Consider the following 16,000-nt stretch of genomic DNA (forward strand, 5'->3'; position numbering starts at 1 on the left):
ATTAAATAGTGACAACCCCTCCTCCCCATTATATTAAAGTCCTAATCCCAAATATCAGTATGTGGGTATCTGGAAATAGGGTCTTTACAGCAGTAATCAAGTTAAAATTAGGTCAAATTGGGTGGGCCCTAAACCACTGTATTTGACATCCTTGTGAAAGGTGTAAATTTGGACCACAGAAGATGTGAAGGCAGCCAGGTGACTAGAGCAATGTATCTACAAACCAAGGAATTTACAAAGGATTGCTAGCAACACTAGAAGCTGAAGGAAACAAGGAAGGATTCTCTATTAGAACCACCAGAGAGAACATGGCCCTGCTAATACTTTTAATTCAGACTCACAGCCTCTGGAAACAGGAGACAATAAATTTCTAATGTTTTAAGCCACCTAGGTTTTGGTGGCTTTGTTACAGAAACCCTTGAAAACTAAGTCTCCATTTTGTTTCTTTATAAAATTCAGTTGGCCATTTTACCATAATACAGTAAGAAAACCAAACTCCATGAAAATCAAAACTATCATTTCCCCAGAAACATTACCAGTTTAATCACTGTTCATTTTTCCTCCCTTTGTATATAATACCCGTCCTCATTCTCAATTCCCTAACACAGGTAGACCATATTTCCAAAGTCCACCAAAGGGAAGAATGAGTTTGTCCTTAAATGATAAACTAATATGCTAAATAATTTTAATTCAAGTGGTCCCAAAACACATCTAGCAAAATCCTACACATTATATTCACAATTTTAACTACAATAAGGGATCAAACAATTCACAAATTTCCCATAGGGAAATTAGACAATATCTCACAGGTTAGTCTACATGCTTATTCCAAATAAGCCTAAGGAGTTTCCCAAATCAATAAGCAGGTAAGCCCTTACAGGGATTAGAGATTAATACTGCTTACCTTATTAAACAAAACAAAACAAAAGCACAACTCCCACCTAATCCTCAACTCCTGGAGAAAAATTCAAGAACCCCTCCCCCCAAAAAAAACCTATACATTCACATCTTCATTTTGACATTCTCCAATACCCCTTTCCCCCAAAAAAGGTAAGCCCATACTAGTTCTGGAACTGTTGAAAAAGTACAACTTGATTATAAACATGCAACTGTTGCACATTATGAGTGTCTAAGTGGAAGATAAAAACAAACTCTTAACAGTATAGAACATGCAAAACAAACAAAAAGCCCAGTAATACAATATGCAAATTAACTGAAAGGACATTTCCCAAAATGAAGAAAGCTGTTTCAGTGGTAAAATAATTGGAAATTCAAAGTGCTTCCATAATTTTCCTTTAAAATCTGAGGCACAAGAGTCAGAGGCACAGCGGGGACATTCTTATACTCAATCCCTCTAACAAGTTTCTACTAAGTGATTGGTCAAAATAATATAAGCTGCTTCAAATGGTATTTGGTTTGAAAGGAAGAGCAATGTCTTAAGTTAGGAAAACACTAAGCATACCAAGGCATGAGGCCCTATTGTAGAAGTTAGGCCCACATTAACATGTAACTTTTCCTTCAATTATTCATGCTTGCTAGGACAGCCACTTTTACCCAGATTATCTACTTCTTCCTTAATTCATAGGTATTCTTCCAGTTTTCCTAAAATAGTGATTACTATCCATTGCATAATAACTTCCACACAGCTAGGCTTTTGTGAAGAATGTTGGAATGAACTGTTACTTGAAAAGTAGTGAAGTTCACCCAAATTTAATGAAAGTACACACTGGAAGTTATTGTCACTTATGTTGTACCTCAAGTGGAGAAGGGATTGAGTCACTTAGAAATCACAAACACCCATGAGTTTCAGGCATGTAACTACAGTCCATCGATGTCTCACAGCTGAAAATGTTTGGGAACTGCCATCCTAGAAGATGGGAGCACAGTATTTAAAATACTAGAGGGGCAAGAATGGCCTTAGAGTGTTTGTTTTTTGCCAGGCTTCAGTCCTGCATCTGTATTGGGTTGAAGAAAGAGATTCCAGGTAATAGCAAGAATTGCAACAGTGATGCAAAGTAAAACTAGGAAGCAAACACCAACTGGCAATGCCTGAGAAGGCAGTGAGAGAAGTCATTCCCAAGGGGTTACTGATAACTTAATGCCCTCGACCTGCATCCCTTAACAATTTTCATGTGTCTTTCACGTCATCTATATAATATAGATATGACACACACATTCTCTCTCCCCTTTAAATAGGCAAATGCTTTTACTTTGTGTTCCGTGTAAAAATAAAGAGTCCAGGGCCAAAAGGGTACTACTAAGTTTTCCTTCAGCTCTGGTTCATGTCCCACCTACAGTGGTATAAACAAAAGAATGAGAGGAAGTGATAGAATCCTTTCAAAGTAGAAAAACCTCTGGATTCTCAAAATATTTAGAGATCCATCAACATAACTCTTCCTTAAAGACCTAATCCCCAGGATGCAGGCTCAACCTCCCAGAGTAATATCCAAGTAAGGTTACCCTACTCTAACCAGAACTTCTATAGCCCTGAATTGCTGCCCTCTATTTGGACCCTCAAAAGTGGAGTCAATTACACAATTACTCTGCTTTTCAAATTTAATTCGCTGAGATCACCTGGGGACTTCATTAAAAATACAGATTCTACTTCAATAGGCGTGAGGCTCCCAGGTGAAGCTAATGCTGCAGGTCCTGCTGATTCAGGGACCATACTTTGAATAGTAAGAAATTAGGAGATTGACATTCTTCAACATCCATTTTCAAACTCTGGTGGCCATGAGAATCTCCCATGGGGTCTTGTTAAATTCAACCACTTGCAATTCTGGGGTGAGCTGAGCACCTATAATAAATATCCACAAGTGTTGTGGATATTTCTTTCTTGCCTATACCTTACCAAAGACTAAAAGCAGCAAACCTAACATAAAAGGGGTGGGGAATAAGGAGTAAAGGGTACCATTTACATCACAGATACTGTAAATTTGTTTTTATTTATGACATTTTTCACTACATAGCAGTAAAGGGGTGCTTTTCAAATAAGCACAAAGGCATTTTATAGGCTAGGGGCAGCCCTGTGATGCCAATACAGTAGTTGTCGGTTATAGATCTACTACTCTGTCCATAGACTGTGAACTCCAAAGAGTAAGAGAGAATGGAGGGAATAATCACTGCCATGGCTACTCCTCAGCTCACAAAGAAGTCTACACAGCTGAAGCAGTGTCTTCCTTCTGTCTTCAACTCAATGGGGCACCAAAGGTCCATTTTTCATCCCTACTGGTTTATCATTGAGCTGAAGAAATCAAAGTAGTGAGTTAGCAACTCTCCTGGGGGAAGAGGTACAAAAGGGTAATTATCCTCAACAGTTTTTCCCTAAATCCGGAATGAGTTTCCTGGTTTATTGGAAGTCTACTTTGTTGACCTGAATTTAACTCAATTTCTACTTTTTCCTCAAGACAGCCAGGTGCCATGTTTTCTTTTAGTATATTTGATCATTAGACTTTAGGAGTGTTTCCCAGGAACACATTCTCATGCTTCATTTCTATCTCTTGTGAAGTCACCAAAGTATCCCAGCAATTCATGTACTCTTATATCCCTAGCTAAAAAATAAAATTCAGAAGACCTGATTACATAATTTTTATCTTTGACCAAAAGATAAAAAGGTATCAGTCATTGGAGGTATAGCAATATAAATCTAGGTAGTGTTTAACACATATGATTTCAAAAGCAAAGTTTACAGTATAATTGAACACCTGTTTTTACAAGTCAAACAGTAAAGGATCAATATAAAACAGCTTCACACACCTATCAAAGATGCTATCACTTATTTAAAAACAAGTTAAAATAAACCCTGGCTCTTTCTCTCTCAGAGTATAATCTCGTTACCCTGACATTTCTGGTCAGTTTTTGAAGCTAAGCCTATGAAGGGAAGAAAAATACTCCTTTCAAATCCTTTGTGGCTATAGGAAAACGCTACTTCCACCAAATCAAAGAGCTACATTTACTCCAAACCACAGAACTGAAGCCAAACTGTGGTCTATCCAACTGGAGAATGCCACCTTTGGGGGGGGGGGGGGGAAGAGACAAAATTGGGTAGGCTTGGGTCTCTAGGTATAGATTTCTCGGGTAAGAAAAATCTTCAATGGGCCAGAGCATGGCCATACCATACAACTACCAGAGACACCCACAGACACCCTCACTGCCAAACCACTTTCAGCCTTCAAGTATGTAACGCTGGCTATGCTCCAGTTGCTGTTTTAAAAGCTTGTGTGAGGAGGACTACATCAGAAGGTGAGAAGCAAAAAGAGCAAAACAGTCTTTCATACTCCTTTCCATTCTGGGAATAATCCCCCTTTCTTGCCTATACCTGGGAGTTTAAACCCGATCCCGAATTCCATCAATAGCTCGCTCCTTCAGCCCAAGTCTCTAATCTTCAAGACAGATTCCAATTCTAGAAGAGGAGCCAGAAGTTTTGTAAACCCTTCGAATCTTCAGTGTGTTCAAATCCCTTCACAGTGAAGAGTCAGCCTAGGGTTCTTGAGCCTAAGAGGAAGCGAGTTCTAAGTTTCCCTCCTCCTATTTGGGAGGCGGGAGCGCAGAGGAGCCACGGAAGCAATGCGAGCCGTTAGCCGGGTCAGCGGGGCCGGGAGCCGGAGCCGTCGGCCCTCCCCACTAGCACTCTGGCATGGCCGCCAGAGCCTGCTGCCCTCCCCGCCTCCAGGGGCGCCGACCCCGCAGAGCGCGGGAAGCTAGGGAACCCAGGCGCTCCGGCGGGCTGTGCCAGAGGCTACTGACCGGCTGAGAAAGGGGGGTGAGGTCTCTGCGCTCTGGGTGCCTCCGCTTCTGACCCTGCCAGGCGCACCTGCACTTTGGGGCTCGTAGGGACCCCGCTGCGCCCCCTCGGCGGGGCCTGGGCCTGCACTCTGAGCCTCGCGGGCTGCCCACCCGAAGTGGAGCCAGGTGCTCTCTCTGCACGCGGCGCACCAAGCTCTCGGGCCCGCCCAACCTACGCGTTCTGGCGGCGCCCTGCAGCCCTCTCCCCGGGCTTCCCGAGAGGTGCCGTGGGCTCGCCTCACCTGCTTGCCCCGGTAGAAGAGGCGCTGGCACTCGGGCCGCACGTCGAACAGCGCCCACACCCGCTCGCGCAGCTCCTCAATTGTGGCTTTGCGAGACACGTCCTCAATGGTGCGCGTCTGGGAGCCGTCGATGGTGCGAACCTGAATCCACATCTTGGCGCCGGGAGAGGGGGCTGGCCCGGCTTTGTCTCCCCCTGCGTTCCGGACGCCGCGCCCCGCCCGGCCCGCTTCCCCAGCGGCTCCGGCTCTCCGCGGGCGGCGGGCGAGCGCGCACACAAATGAGGGAAACCGACCAGACGCCGGGACCTCACAAGCGGCGGCGACTCCGAACTCGCGCGCCTGCCCAGCCGGGCTGAGAAGGAAAGGAAACCGGAACCAGTCGCAGGGGCCGCCACTACCGCAGACCCCCACCTCACAAGTAGGAAGAAGCCTTGTCTGCGCCGCGCGGAGTGTTTACTTATAGAGCTCTAGCTCCCACATGGAGGTCACGGCGCCAACCCGGATCTCGCGAGATCGACGGCCGGCTCCGCCTTAAAGAGGAAGCAGCGGGGGTGGGGAGGCGCGGAGGAGAAGGCTACAGACCCGAGAGAACTAAAATGGGCGGGGGCGGGGAGGGCGGGGTGGAGGGGCGGGGCTGCGGAGAGCCGTTACTTGCCGCTTCTACTGCACCTGGGCCCTGGAAACGCCCTCTAGTCTTCGGGTTTCGCGCGGTTGCAAAGCCCACCGCACGGGTTCCCGTTTTAGTCTTGGTTTTGGGACCCAGGGGGCTAGCGACTCCTCAGGCCTAAGCGGTTACGGTTTCTGTGGTCTCAAAAATACATCCAAAAAAAGCAACTCTGACGTGCGCTTGTATGATCATGAAAATGGGGGTGCGGGCGGGCGCGGCCTAAATTTCTGAGAAAGCACATAAGGAAGTGAGCCTGCTCCACCGCGCCCGGCCGAACACGGCCCGCCCCGCGGCGCGGCGGAGTCCGCCGCCCGGGAAAGGACCCAGGACCCTTCTGCTTCGCGAACTTCCTACTGGGCCCGAATTTCCCGCCGAGCCCGAATGCTGTCTTCGCGCGGAAACCTGCTTCCTGTGGTTTCCCGCGGCTGGGTCAAGGTGGAGGCTTCAGGTCGCAGGCCGCTGGTCCCGCTGGTATCGCTCTCTCTGATCCAACGCGCTCAGGCCTGGACCTTTGGCCACAGAGGTTTTGGTGTTGCCACCTGGAGCGCCGCTCGCCAGAATCGGACGTTTCTGATTGTGGACCTTCCTTGTCAGTGCGCCTTTGTCCTAAGGGATTGAAGGGTCATGGAAAACACTTATAAAGGATGCAGAACTACACAACTCAGAAGAAAAAACTCCGAAGATCCTACCAGGAATAAATTCTCAGAAATAGGCCCAATGCGGGATTACCTAACAGTGGGTTTATTTAAAATGAAAATGTCTTCATAAGAAGGAAGAGAACATATGAAAGTAGAGCTGTATAGAGGGATATAGCTATAAAATAATATATATAACAAAATTTGGACTTTATACTTGCCATAATCCATAACTTGACTATTCAGACTGGTGCTAATTATTACCATAAAGGTAGAGCAGCAATTTTGTAATAACCGATTCAAATAATTACAGGTCTGGTGAAGTCCAGAAGTAACATAAAAAAAAAAAAGGATGGTCCAACATGGAAGAGACAGAAAAAATGGAATACTTCCACATATTTTGGGTCTCTGCTCTTCCTGAAAATTTTACATTCACTTATATCTTCTAAATATAATTCATCTTATCTGCTCCTGATTTAAGTACAGCAAATACTGAATATTCATTACATGTGTAAATGAGATGATGGAGATATGTAAAGCACACTTCTAACCTGCCCCAGTAAGGAATAGCTATTTGCTATTATAAGAACATGCTATTATACCCTTGTGAAGACATGTTAAGAGTTTCTTTAATTCTCTGCATACAGAGAATTTACAACCTAGTTCAGGTAAGATTTAGAAAAGATGAAAATACTAAAGAATTGTTTAGTACTAAGTAGTTTGTTGTCAGTTTAAACAGTAATTAGCAATGAAAGAAGGGGGACTGGAATGATCTGGAAGGGTAAGGATAGGGGTACAACTTGACCTAAGTTAGATGGTATATTGTAATGGGGGCAGCATTTAAATGTTCAACTCATAGATGAGATAGATCTGAATTATAATCCCAGTTTTGATGTTTACTTCAAATATGATCTTGGACCAATTATTTGTTTTAATTTCCTCAATGTAAAATGGTGTTTATAACATTTAATGAATGTATAGTGTTTAGCATAGCACCCATCCCTTGGTAGGACACAATAAATTATTTTTGTGGATTTAGATAAGCAGAGAATGCCTAAAGAGAAGAGAATGCTTACACACAGAAAGTTTGCATTTTTACAGGTCAGAAGAGATTGTGTATCAGAGAAAGGTTTACTAGATAGAGAAGGGCAGAGTGTCAAGATTAGCATTCAAAGCAGTAAGTTTTGCAGGCCCCAGGGAGAAACTAAAATTTTAAGGAGTCCACTGATGCATTAAATATGCATTTGGAAAGATAACAGAAGGAATTTTGAAGGATGCCTTAGGGAAAAACTAAGGGACCAGTCAGAAAGTTTAGTGAAGAAGCAATTGTGTCAATTTCAGTGAAATTTTGTGGCAGTGGATAAGAGAAGAAAGAGCAGATTCCAGAATATTCTAGAAAATCAAGCCTACCAGACTTGTAAGATGTGTGAATATGAGGGATGTGGAAATGTGAAATGCTGAGACTAATTCCTGGGTTTCTAGTTTGGGAGAAAAATGGATGCTCTTAACTGAACTAGATGGAGATGTATAACTGACCATTGGAAATATAAGTCCAAAGTTTTGAAGGGAAGTAGAAAAGTTCTGAAAGAGGAACTAGTCAAGACTTTCTGTACTCACCCCCATGAGGGGATTTATCCTTGTTAATGTGGTGGAGAACTTTTGGGGGGAAAACTGTCAAAATTGGTATCTACTTGGACTGTATAGGATTTGTGTTAATCCAATCAATATAGATCCCAAAGGATTGGTAGGACAGGATTTAGAGGTGTGAGACCCAGAAGAGATATATTTGTCCTGTGTAGACCAAATTAATTACCTCTTGAAACATAAGCTTATGTGTGTAGTAAGTTACTTAGGATATAAATAAGTAATTGCAAATAGTGATTCTATATGTAACAAAATACACCCTTCTGTGTTTCTCCACACAGTACATATTGTAACTAAGGTTTCCCCTCTTTCCCTACATGCCTTTGCCTACTTAGAAAGTTGCCCAGTTGAAAAAGCAAGATAGAAGTTCTCTGACAAAAACCAAAATATCAGACAGTTCTGACATAACATGCTTCATTATCACATGAGTAGCTGAAACAACTTGGATGTGAACAGGCAAAGAAAAGAGGAATTATTTATGTAGCTAAAAAGCAAATACTGAAATTTATGCCATCAGTCATGACTCAAAATTTGTTCAAGTTAAAACAGGCAAAACAGAAAACGATTGATTTTTGAGCTAATTATTCTAGACTCCTCACACCACAGAATATCTCCAGTTTTCGCACCTAATGTCCCATAGTCAACAACTTTTATGTATATTAAAAAAGAGAATTTCAATTTGCTCTCTGAAGCTACGATTAGCACCTTTTCATCAGCACTTCTATGTTGGTGGTCTTCCTTTTTCTCCACCAGAGCCACTCTACCTGCTTGCTGTCCTGGAGTCCAATGGCAAGGAATACATCAATGGAATCAGTGCTCTCAGGCTTCTAGTTGAGTCTGGCCACTGGGAAGGAAGCACAAATAGAAAACTAAAGGAATGAGGTCAGTATATTTATTCCACTGGCTTTCCCCCTGAAAGTTCATCTCTAGCTATCTGTTGCCTTCCTGGGAAGTCACTACTCCTCTTAAAGTAGCCTACTCTACATGACCTTTCGTTTCTCTTGTTGCTTTGGGTCTACAGATTGTTAACAGTTCTACAGTCCTAGATCCATGCATATTCCTTCAGTTTTCTGTATCATGGCCCATACCCTTTCATTTGGTCCCTTGTAAGTGTATGTGTGTGTTGTGGGGGGGGGGGTGTCATTAAAGTACCTTAACTGAAGGAGAACTACATGTTATGAGAAGTGAACTAAAATTTCCATTGACAAAAAAATACTTTATATTGTGGCTCATTACTTAAATTAGCTATATTTTAAGGGGTATGCTCCTTTTTAATAGAATCACAGATTTTTACTGTGGACATCTGCTTTAGAGATCATTCCTGTCTATCTTCTCTTTAACAAATAAGAAAATGATTTGGATAAGGATGTGTAATCAATGAATAACAGTGTTAGAGCTTAGACTCCTGTGTCCTTCCTCTTTAGACAATGTTCTTTGCCTTTCAGCTGTCCCTCTTTTGTTTCTCTCAAGGCTTCTCCATTCACTTTGTCTAGAGAATAATCCTTGTCCTTCCTGCAATGAGTGCCTCTCACTGGTTCTTTGATGGCTCAGATAGAAGTGGGGACCTGGGATTCTCACTAAAGACTTACAGTTTATCCATGTTTTCAGTCACATGCTTTCTCCTACCTTCTAAAAAAATTTTTTTAAAGATGTTAGTTTTAAGTAATCTCTACACCCAACATGGGGCTCAAACTCACAACACTGAGATCAAGAATCACATGCTCTACCAACTGAGCCAGCCAGGTACTCCTCCTCTCTTCTAGAACTGGTCCTCCTCTCTGAGGGTCTTTGGATCAATTCAGCTCAGATTTCCCCCACTGGAGGCAGGTAACTATTTTCTAGTGATGGGGTCAATTCTAGTTACAACTTGCTCTATGAAACAAATGTTAGAGGTTTAAAATAACAACAGTGCCTTTACTGTTTTTCACATTTTCTGTAGCACAGGAGTTCTAAATTGACTCAGTTGGAAAGCCTGAGTTCTGGCTCAGAATTTATTATGTTATTGTAATCAGATGGAGCTAAAACTGGAAGAATGGAGACTAGAGCAATTGGGAACTATCTAGGCATGTCACCCTTGGAAGTTTCAGGACTTCTCCACGGACTTCTCTATGTGGGCTAGTTTGGGCTTTCTCACAGCATGGCTGCCTCAGAGTAGTCAGGCTCCTTAACATGGTAATTGAAGACTTTAAGGGTGAGAATTCCAGTGAGCAAAGTATAAGCTGCATCACCTTTATGGCTTTGTTTGAAAGTCCTATAGCATCACCTGTACCATACTCTTTTGACCAAAACATTTATAAAAGCCCATTCAGTTTCAGGAGGAGGGGATACATACCCCACCTCTTGATGGGAGGGGTGTCAAAAGTCATATTTTAAGAAGAACATATGGGATGGAAGATACTGTTGCAGCCATTTTGGGGAAATAGAAACTTCTATAACTTCTCCGTCTAATTTCTTCCATCTTTCTTTTTTTGTATAACCAAAGAGTTTTTAAATTATGAAATACATCAGTCATACAAAAAAGGTATAGAGAATAGTATAAACCCTTTTGTATTCACCACTTTGCTTTAGAAATAAAGCATTTCGAGTAGTTAAAATCCCTCTCTGCTTACATTCTCTCTCTTTTCCAAAGAGAGAAACATGGTCTTGAATTGAGTATTTATTATTGCCATGCCTGTCTTTATACTTTTAATGCATGTATCTCTAAAAAATAGTAAATTTGAGGTCTTTTTACAGTTTATATAACATGATTCTTTATAACATTGAAACGTTTTAACTCAATATTATTTTTCTGAGATTTATTTGCATTAACGTATAGCTCTAGTGCAAACTATTAAAGGTTCAGATGGGGAATATGTTAAGTTTTGTGGACAGATGATATCTTGCAACTTTTCGTCCTACACTTGTAATACAAAAACGGCTACTTAATACATAAATGTGCCTTTGTTCTGATAAGACTTTATGAAAATAGGTGGCAGGGTGCAGAATTGCTGACCCCAGATCTAATATAAAAATTATAACACTACAAATATCTCATGTTCCCTAAACGTTACTTTAGGTTATAACCCATCGCCAACCCCATCCTTATCATATTCCTTTGCCTTAAGAAATTTTGAGCAACACTGACTTAAGAGTGAAATTGGCAGTTTTACTAAATTTTGATTTGTGGAAAGCCTCATTGGACTCTAGTTTTCACCTTTTATTCTTGAGGGTAAAGGTCAGTAAACCCCTGTCTTTAGACCCCTCTGGCCACCCTCTTTTGAATTTGCCCAGGCTCTTTCTTACCATGCCTTCTCTGCCTAGAAAATTTCAACACCTATGTCATGATTTCCCTCAAATGCCACTTCCTCCAGGCTGACTTTCCTGATACTCCCCAGCTGAAGGAAATGCTTCACCTGTATTCTCAAACTTAGTTCATGTCTCTACTCTAACACTTAACTCAGAGCTGTAATTTGTTTGCATAACTGTCTTTCCCCATTAAATTTTTGATTCCCTAGAGGACAGGGACTTAGTCTATTTATCTTTGTTTCCAACACAAAAGTCAGTGCTTGGTGCCTAGATACACGTGGTTGTTATCTAGAGTCTATTCAGGTATCTAATTGGACCAAGAAACAAATTTACATAATCTGCAGACCTCTAAAGGCAGAGATACCACTTTCTTCATCATTCTATCCCACCTCAACCTAGAACATTTCTTCATGTCCTCCTATGTCCTCTTTGAAGGGAAGTAGGTAAATCATGTATTCTTTTATACAAATAACTATAATTTTTGTATAGAGAAAACTTTGCTCTACATTTTCTTATAATCTGAATTTCCAGGTACTAAGAGATTGAATGCCTTTAAAACTAATTGCTATTTATGAAGAAGTATAAGAAAATTGAGGTAATAAAAAATAGATTTTTTGTCTAGACTAGTACAGAGGAAAAAATACAGTGTTTCAATCTCACTAATGTATTTAGTTTGCTATGAGGATTACTGCCTGTGAAGGGGAAAGGTGATTAACATAAATACATTCTATAGAAAGGTGTTTTCCCCCCATTTTCCAATTGAAAACACATGTTGACATTATTTTGCTGATTTGCATGAGCAAGAAATCCTTTATAACTGATCCATATCCATTTAGTAATTAGTTTATTTAATGAAGTTTAATGAAAGTATGTAGCATGTATGGGCTCTAGAATCGAAGAGACCTGAATTTGACTGCAATCTGCTAATTGTCAGTGTCATAGCATTGGGCAACTTACTTAATTTCTCTGAGCCTTGATTTCTGTATCTGAAATAGAGTGCCACAAGAACCAAATGAGACAAAGTCTCTTTGCATAGGCACTTGATAATGGTTAATTTCTTCTGTTGTTTTTTTTTCCCCACAATATCTGAACGCATTCTGTCAATAGAATTTATTCTGGTTTTCGAATGATTCTGTTGATGATTTGAGACAATAAAGAATTTGGAATGGGAAGCAGTGTTGTCATTTTTAGTCCATTTTATGGATTTGGGTTTATGAGCTTGAAGAAGCTCTTTCCGATAGGGTTCCAGTCAGCTTAAGATGGAGATGAATTATGAAGTGCTAACTTCTGCTTGGCAGATTTGCATATATCTAAATTATTTTTGTGTTTCATTAGTTCAACAAGCAAATCATAATATTTATAAGGCACTTTAAGGAGCTTTCTATCCTCTTATGAAATCCCAGAGGATTTCCAAAACTCAGAAAGATCTACTATTTGCCTTCTCTCTGCTCATTCCCAGACTCTAAGTTTAAAATCTAAAACACAATTTTGTAAAGCCAAAAGAAAAAAAAATCACAATACAATTGCAAAAATATTTACAGTGATATAATAGTCTCATTTTCTTCCTGGTACCTAAAATGATATTTACACTGTACAAATAAACCAAATATATCTATGTACTCCCTATAAAACTGTACTATTAAAATTGCATTTTTAGGGGTGCCTGGGTGGCTCAATCATTAAGCGTCTGCCTTCGGCTCAGGTCATGATCCCAGGGTCCTGGGATCAAGCCCCGCATCGGGCTCCCTGCTCAACGGGAAGCCTGCTTCTCCCTCTCCCACTCCCCCAGCTTGTGTTCCCTCTCTTGCTGTCCTTCTCTCTGTCAGATAAATAAATAAAATCTTTAAAATTAAAAAAATACATTTTTATAAAGTTTCCATACAGTGAGGAAATTTTGTTATCCCTTTTAGGTTGTTGAATGAGAATTTTTAAAGGATATTTACCCTACATATTTTCTTTTATAAACTACCATGAAGATTTTTTATTGTGAAATTTAATATAATTTATAAACTACAAAAAATTTTAGCAAAAGACTACATTAGACTAAGAGTTAGCAGGGACTGGGTTGAGCAAGATCATAGTTTTTCTTGACTATCGATTTCCTATCTCTAAATTGTAATGAGCAGGAAAAGTAATATTGCATTAGAATAAACCACTAGTGATTAGCTGGTGGTGAGGTGGCTGATAGCTTAAGCTTTAGAGTCAGCTCTGGAGTCAACTCTGTGAGGCAAACCTCAGTTTTCTCAACTGTAATCTATTATTTACCTAATAGATTTATGGTAAGAATAAATGAGATATCATATGCAAGTACTTGACATTCCATTCAGTGAATGTTAAGTACCATTATCAGCAGTAGCAACTATTGGCAGGACTCAAAAGCAATTGTGTTTGAGTTTTTCATAATGATAATTAAGAATTTTTTTCCGAGACACTGGGTGGCTCAGTCCATTAAGCGTCTGCCTTTGGCTCAGGTCATGATCCTAGAGTCCTGGGATCGAGTCCCACATTTGGCTCCCTGCTCAGCGGGGAACCTGCTTCTCCCTCTCCCTCTGCCCCTCCCCCTGCTTCTGGTCTCTCTCTCTCTCTCTGACAAATAAATAAATAAATAAGAATTTTTTTTTCATCAAGTACTTGTGATATACTTCCTGTATTTGTTAGATTTTACTGCATTACAAGCCACCTCAAAACTTAGAGGCTTAAAACAACAGCCATTTATTTCATTCGTTATTCTATGTGTTAAGAATTTGGACTAGGCTCAACTAAATGGTTCTTCAGGTTTCAGATGATGGCTGGCTGGTTTAGAATGGCCTTACCTGAAATGATCTGTCACTGAACCATATGGGTCTAGCCTGGGTTTATTCACATGGTAGATGTGCAGGGTTCTAAGAAAGCCAGTGGAAGCCTACAAGACCTCTTGAGGCCTAGACCTAGAATTGGCACAGTGTCAATTCATCAGATTTTATTGAACAAATCAAGTACAAGCCCAGCCCAAATTCAAGGAGAGGGAGAATTGACTCCCCTTCTTGACAGGAGGAACTGCAAAGACTCATTGCAAAGGGGTAGGGAGGGAAATAATTATGGCCATTTTGTAATTTATCTAAAACACCATCTATTAATCCTAGATGTAATAGATTATCCATTGGTAATCTTTTATAGCATTAGTAAGCTTGTTACTCTATTTCTTATAATCCACCAATCTCTCAGTCTAACCACAGATTGCTACTGTAAGTGCGCTTCATATATTTGCTGGTTCAGGCTGAATTTCTTGTCACATGACTGGTTGGTGCTAGTAAACTTTGATCTACCTCAAATTTGTGACACAGTATCATTTTATCTAATCCCAGCTAGGGCAAAATTATATACTTTCTTGAGTGACCCCTTAGAATATATCATGGTACAATCTGAAAGATGTTAGGAATTATTGTTTTGTTTTATATCCATAGCAATAAAAAATGTTTTTAAGAATATCACAACAATGTTTAGTTTCTTAAAACTTACCACAGGTCCCAGGAGAATGGACTAAAGATAAAGACTGACAATGTTGAGTGGTAGCAAGAATAAAGAGCAACTGGGACTTTCATACCTTGCAGGATGGGAACACAGATTGATTCAACCAAATCTGAAACCTGGGCAGTTTCTACATACCTACCCTAGGAGCAATTCTAATCATAGGTATATATGCAACAGAAATTAATGCATATGTCCAACAAAATATGTACAAGAATGTTTGTAGTAGCTTTAGTTATAATAGCTCCAAGTTGGAAACCACCTAAATATCTATAAATAGGAGAATGAACAAACAAATTGTAGTATATTTATACCATGGAATTCTACACAGCAATAGAAAAGAATGGGCTACTAATATATGCCACAATATGAATGAATCTCAGAGTCATTATGTTGAGTAAATGAAGCCAGGCACAAAAAGTATATACTGTATGATTTCTTATATAAAGTTCAAGAAAATGCAAATTTAATCCATAGTGTTAGAAGTCAAAACTTTGGAGAATAAAGGAATTGGTGGTGTTGACTGAGAGAGTACAAGAGAAACTTCTGGGTGATAGTAATATTCTATATTATGATCTGGATAGTGGCCACAGGAGAGTTTATATATGGAAAATTTTACTTATGAGGTGTTCATTTTATGTATATTGAATGTTTATATATACCTATACACACATAGTTATATGGATATCCTTCTTAGAAAAAGTGGACTTTTTATGTCTACCTATGGGTGGTATAAATGAAAATGAAAATTCTAGCTTTAGCATTGATCTGAATTGAGAAATTAACTTTCCACTCTTCTCCCTCCTTTTTTAGAGACTAATTAGGGAGAAAGTCCAGTATAAGAGTTTGATCTGGTCAAAGATAAAGAAATTTAAAAGCTTGGCAAGATGGTGGAGGAGTAGGAGACCTGGATTTCGTCTCCTCTCAGGAATTCAGCTGGATAGGGATCAAACCAATCTGAACACCTACGAACTCAACAGGAGATCGAAGAAAAGAAGAGCAACAACTCTCTGAACAGAAAAGCGGTGACCACTTTCTGGAAGGTAGGATGTGCGGAGAAGTGAATCCGAGGTGATATTCGGGAGGATAGACGGCGGGCGAGGGGCCTCCGTCGGCCGCTTCTGGCAAGTGATAGAACCACGGAGCACAAAATCGGAACTTTTAGAAGTCTGCTCCACTGAGGGACGTCATTCCGGTGGCTAAGTGAGGGGTGGAACCCTCGTGGGACAGTGTGG

General features: G+C 40.6%; 1 protein-coding gene and 1 long non-coding RNA gene across 3 annotated transcripts in view; one reads left to right on the forward strand and one right to left on the reverse strand.

Moving 5' to 3' along the window:
- UHRF2 (ubiquitin like with PHD and ring finger domains 2) overlaps positions 1 to 5,544 on the reverse strand; it is a 91,639-nt gene extending 86,095 nt beyond the window's left edge. For both annotated transcript variants that reach the window (XR_004297892.1, XM_032392290.1), the window contains exon 1: positions 5,028 to 5,544. Coding sequence is in view for 1 of the 2 variants with exons in the window: in XM_032392290.1 (XP_032248181.1) it covers positions 5,028 to 5,180 (153 nt within the window). In the remaining variant the exon portion in view is untranslated. The remainder of the gene's footprint in view (positions 1 to 5,027) is intronic.
- Positions 5,545 to 5,683: 139 nt separating this feature from the next.
- On the forward strand, positions 5,684 to 15,679 carry LOC116624485. The gene is made up of 3 exons (XR_004297902.1): positions 5,684 to 6,997; positions 8,727 to 8,855; positions 15,579 to 15,679. It is a non-coding gene; the product is annotated as an uncharacterized LOC116624485 (long non-coding RNA).
- The last annotated feature ends 321 nt before the right edge of the window (positions 15,680 to 16,000 follow it).

This window comes from Phoca vitulina, unplaced genomic scaffold (assembly GCF_004348235.1).
Source record: "Phoca vitulina isolate PV1807 unplaced genomic scaffold, GSC_HSeal_1.0 scaffold67, whole genome shotgun sequence".
Classification (NCBI taxonomy): Eukaryota; Metazoa; Chordata; class Mammalia; order Carnivora; family Phocidae; genus Phoca; species Phoca vitulina.